The sequence below is a fragment of the Stegostoma tigrinum genome, chromosome 40, assembly GCF_030684315.1.
Source record: "Stegostoma tigrinum isolate sSteTig4 chromosome 40, sSteTig4.hap1, whole genome shotgun sequence".
NCBI lineage: Eukaryota > Metazoa > Chordata > Chondrichthyes > Orectolobiformes > Stegostomatidae > Stegostoma > Stegostoma tigrinum.
Genome location: NC_081393.1, coordinates 17,810,135 through 17,815,134, shown reverse-complemented (window position 1 = coordinate 17,815,134; position 5,000 = coordinate 17,810,135). Strand labels below are relative to the sequence as shown.

At 55.1% G+C, this 5,000-nt stretch overlaps 1 protein-coding gene across 2 annotated transcripts in view; it reads right to left on the bottom strand.

Moving 5' to 3' along the window:
* Positions 1 to 5,000, bottom strand: part of LOC132206647 (paired box protein Pax-8-like) — a 57,263-nt gene that overhangs the window by 10,284 nt on the left and 41,979 nt on the right. For both annotated transcript variants that reach the window (XM_059641138.1, XM_059641137.1), the window contains exons 6-8: positions 3,554 to 3,679; positions 1,731 to 1,876; positions 105 to 222 (exon numbers count right to left, since the gene is read on the bottom strand). In XM_059641138.1, coding sequence (XP_059497121.1) covers positions 105 to 222; positions 1,731 to 1,876; positions 3,554 to 3,679 — 390 coding nt within the window. The remainder of the gene's footprint in view (positions 1 to 104; positions 223 to 1,730; positions 1,877 to 3,553; positions 3,680 to 5,000) is intronic.

The following is a 5,000-nucleotide window of genomic DNA, read 5'->3' as shown; positions in this document are numbered from 1 at the left end:
CAGAAAAGAGTGGGTCTGGCCCTGTGTTGGCATGCTCTCAGCTGCCACACTGCTTGGTCTGGGCAGTGTTTGCTCCCAGAATTCCACAGTTCAGAGCCGCTCACCTGTTACCACCGAGTAGGCCTGAGGAACACCCCTGCCAACCTGGGTGGACGGAGGGGTCAAGTCTTGCTTGTCTTCTTCGATCCCACTGCCCAGTGATGCCAGTGGGTACAGAGGGGCCTGCGACAAGGAACAGAGAATGCCGTGAGATTGTGGTTTGGAGAGGCGCGCCAGTGTTCCCGCTTCTTCAGGCCCTCGAGGTTTGGGCTTCACCATGGAGGCCCCGAATTGTTGGCCAATGGCCACACCTCCATTCCTGGGGACGTGTCAGAACCAGTGCCCGGGCATTAGAGCCCGTGTATCCCTGGTCTGAGTAACGGGCACTGTGAGACTCCCCAAAACCGCCAAGAATAGAAATACACCCCCCTCCACCCGCTTTACCTAACCCACAGGATTTCCAGAAGGGAATGTGCCATCCTTACCCAGATTGGCAGTGACTCCATACCCACAGCAAAGGGGTTGGCACCTGCCACTAACTCTGTTGGCTCTTGTACTGCCCCTGAAATGAGGGTCAGGCCAACAGCAATGAGAGACAGGGCCTCGCCAAAGATGCCAACATGAAATAATTTGACGTTTTGAAGGGATTTCATTTTACAAAGTCTTTCATATCCACCTGATTGAGGTGGTCGTCTGTGACCAGCATGAAAGTGATGGGCCGAAGGGTGTTTTCCTGTGGTCCTCTGTGACCTATCAGTCCAATTTCTATATTCTAAAGATTTAACCCACCCCGCCGTAACAATCCCTCACCATCAATCATCCATTGTAATCAACAGAAGTGAGAAGCCACACCCCAGTTACTGTACTTTCTTGGTTAAATTAAGCAAAGGGCCCAGACCTGCTCCTCTGACACTGCCTGGCCTGCTGTGTTCCTCCGGCATCGCACTGCGTCAACACTAAATGAAGCTGCCAGGCTTATGTTTTGCAATGAATCTTTTGGAATTCATGCTGGATACCACTCCCAGGTGTTCTGCAATATTCTTGGCTGTTTGTGACAGAGTCGTAGAAGTCTTCAGCTCAGAAAAGAACACCCTTCGGCCCCTCCAGTCCGTGCCCACCGCCTCGCTATTCCAATCCCCGTCACCCGGCACTTGGCCCCACAACATGGTGAGTACCCATCTACATCCTTCTTCAGTGGGATGCGGGTTCCTGCCTCTCCCACCCTTACGGGCAGTGAGTTCCAGATTCCCCACCAGCCTCTGGGGGGAAAGCATTTTCCCTGAGGACCCCCTCAAAACCTCCTGCCCCTCTTCCCTTAAACCTATGCACCCCCACTGTCCAGGCATTCATCCCCCATCAAGGGGACAAGTTCCTTCCTGTCTACCCTATCGATACCCCTCATCATTTTATCCATCTCAGTCACACCTCCCCTCTCAATCCCATGCTCCAAGGAAAACAACCCCTCACTCTGTCCCAATCTCTTTCCAAGAACTGAAACTCTCCAGCCCCGACGAGGCAACATCCTGGTAAATCTCCCTCTGCCCCCTCTTCCAGTGCTATCACATCCCTCCGATAATGGGGATTCCAGAACTTGTACACAATAGTCTCGCTGTGTTGCCTAACCGATGTTTTATATACAGTTCCCAGCCAAACCTCCCTGTTCCTAAACTCCACACCTTAAACCTGCTCACCTGGTCACCTTTGGTGTCCGAGTAGGCCTCAGCGTAGCGCGGCCTGTCGAAGGTAGGCTCCGGGCCCTTGAGTCGCCGGGGGTAGGTCTCCGTCCTCATCTGCTTGCGGGGAGCGCCGCATTTTGCCTCGCAGCCGTCCCCCACGCCTGCGGGGAGGGGAGGCAAAGGTCTGTGGTCAGCCACCGCGACGGGAGTTTGTCGCCACTTTGGCCTGGCAGGTGAGAGGACGCCGGGCGGGGCAACCGCGAGTGCGGGCAGGCTGGCGCTGACACAGCAAGCTGGCGTCCTCCGGGAAGCGGCCTGGCCCTGTAGAAAGGGAGCGCCCACTTTTGCCCGAATGCATCGTTCAGTGAGCTGCCATCTTGGTAGTGGGAGTGTCACATTGGGGGGGTGGGGGGGGGGTGGGCGCAGTGGTGGTGGAGAAATCCAGGAAACAGATGCCAAATCTCCGCGGAGTTGTGGGGTCGGGCCCTGTAACGCCCCCCCCCACCCCCACCCTGGAGATCAGATCAGACACACCCAACTTCTCATCCATTTCTGCCACTTGGACAATGGACGGCCCCATCCCCTTCACCGCCCGCCACCTCCCCCACCCCAGATAAGACTCCACCCATAGTTTCGTCTCATCTCCCAGGGCCGCCACTGGCGACGTAAACACACCCATAAACCATTGAGGTGAAACGTCTGAAAATAAAATCACAAGACCGTGAACAAACCCACTTGTTGCCGCAGCGACAGGAGCTGGGCGGGGGGGGGGGGGGGGATGTTATTTATGCACAGAGAATGGCAGAATAATCCAGAAGGTCAATCTCAGTCCTGAAATGCCCCGAAGATGACACACAGTTTAGCCACATTCTTGACTTTGGAAAGTAACCAAAGGAGACGCCCAGGGACCTGGGTTCGATTCCAGCCAAGGGGGAGGGGGGACTGTCTGTGTGCAGTCAGCATGTAGGCGCGCCCCCTCCACCCATTGTGTCTGCATGGGGTTTCCTCCGAGAGGTCCGGTTTCCTCCCACAGTCCAAAGGTGTGCGGGTTAGGATGGATTGGCCGAGCTAAATTACCCATAGTGCCCAGGGATGTGCAGGTTAGGGTGGATTGGCCGTGCTAAATTACCCATAGTGCCCAGGGATGTGCAGGTTAGGGTGGATTGTCCGTGCTAAATTACCCATAGTGCCCAGGGATGTGCAGGTTAGGGTGGATTGGCCGTGCTAAATTACCCATAGTGCCCAGGGATGTGCAGGTTAGGGTGGATTGGCCGTGCTAAATTACCCATAGTGCCCAGGGATGTGCATGTTAGGGTGGATTGGCCGTGCTAAATTACCCATAGTGCCCAGGGATGTGCAGGTTAGGGTGGATTGGCCGTGCTAAATTACCCATAGTGCCCAGGGATGTGAGGGTTAGGGTGGATTGGCTGTGCTAAATTACCCAAAGTGCCCAGGGATGTGTAGGTTAGGGTGGATTGTGTGTGCTAAATTACCCATAGTGCCCAGGGATGTGCAGGTTAGGGTGGATTGGCCATGCTAAATTACCCATAGTGCCCAGGGATGTGAGGGTTAGGGTGTATTGGTCACGCTAAATTACCCATAGTGCCCAGGGATGTGCAGGTTTCGACCTGGGAAATGCTATGTTACAGGGTTGGGGTGGGATTCTCTTCCGAGGGTCAGTGTGGATGGGCCGAATGGCGCGCTTCCGCACTGCAGTGATTCTATGAGACGTTTCGCAGCAATCGTATGTCCGACTGTGGGAATTGTGGAAGAATCCTGTCGGATTCATTTGACCACAGTCTGGGTTTCCCACCTGCCTTCTCTCAGGTTCCCCCTACCTTCTGCCCGTTTCCTCTTGTCGTTGCTGGTCTGTACGATCCCAAGCAGTCCACTGATGGAGTAGGATGTGCCGAGTGCTTCACTCGTCGGGGGAGATTCGGGGGGTGTGACTGTCGAACGGGGGACTGGAGAAGAGAAGCAAACAGATTGCTGGTCATCGCGAAATGTTTTCCTCCCTCCCCCAACCCCGTTCTATCTCGAGCCTCGACCAACCAATCGACAGCGAGAGTTAAGAGCTCTTTCTGTTCGATAAATGGACGCAGAACCGATGGTGTGGTTGCAAAGGGGACGGATTTTCAACGAGACCGCTCCCGCCAATTTATTTTTGCATCGATGCTTCGCGGAAAGCATCCTATCCAGTAATCTGAGTTGGTGACGAAATGAGCAGCTGTCACAAAGCAAACTATATAAATGCAGCGAAGGTTCGCGAATGGGAAGAGATGGAGCTGCCTTAGGCCTGTACTCTCCTGGAGGTTTGGGATCTGATTGCCAGACGCGAAAGGGGACTGGCATGGTAGGCGTGGAGAGGGCGTTCGGTCGTGCCAGGGGGAAGGGGCGCTTCGGAACGCAATAACTCCAGCGCGAGACCACAAAGTGTGGATTTTTTTCTCCAGTGGCTAAAAAAGTCAGCGAATCCTTCGCAAGGGAAATGTCGGCCTTTATCAGTCTTGTCACAGATGCATGCTTTCATGGTACAGGTCAATGTAAGCTGGTCCCATTTCTGGGATCTCCGTTTATTTTCCTATTTGTCGCAGGAAACTGCAGCGCCACTTGCGTTTAAGAGCCGGTGGGAGCATTCGCTTCCAACTCCAACCAAACCGACATTGCCCAAACAAAAATGGGGGTTTCTCAGGCTTCATCGCCAAGCTGCGATCCGACAGCGAGAGCCCAGTGAAGTGAAGAGGCGAGGGGTTATTCAGATGGTCGTTCCTGTGGTCCCATCTCCCCAGGCCCTGAGTTGGACCATCAAACCATCAGGGGTAGGAGCTGGAGGCGGCCATTCAGGCCCTTGGCCTAGGCTTCAGGCTGTACCTAGGCCCTGCACCGTGACTGAGCGTTCCAGGCCCATTTATGGAGATGGGATTTTCGCCCCTCTGCCCATTTAATACGATTGTGACTGATCAGGCGTCCACTTTTCTGCCCATTTTATAACCCCCGTAAGCGTCAAACCCCCCCAATCAGGAATCCTGCAGCGAGTAACTCCCCTCCTGACACACCCCCTCCCCAACAAAGCCTGTCCCACAAGTCAGGAGGGCGATGGAATACTCCCCCACTTGCCCTGGATGGGGGCAGCTCCAACAGCACTCGAGAAGCTTGACACCATCCAGGGACAACACAGCGCCCCCCCCCAACCAGCTTGACAGGCCCCACATCCACAAACATCCCACTCCCCCCTCACCGCACCCCCCCCCCCCCACCGACGCTCAGTCGCAGCAGTGTGTACCA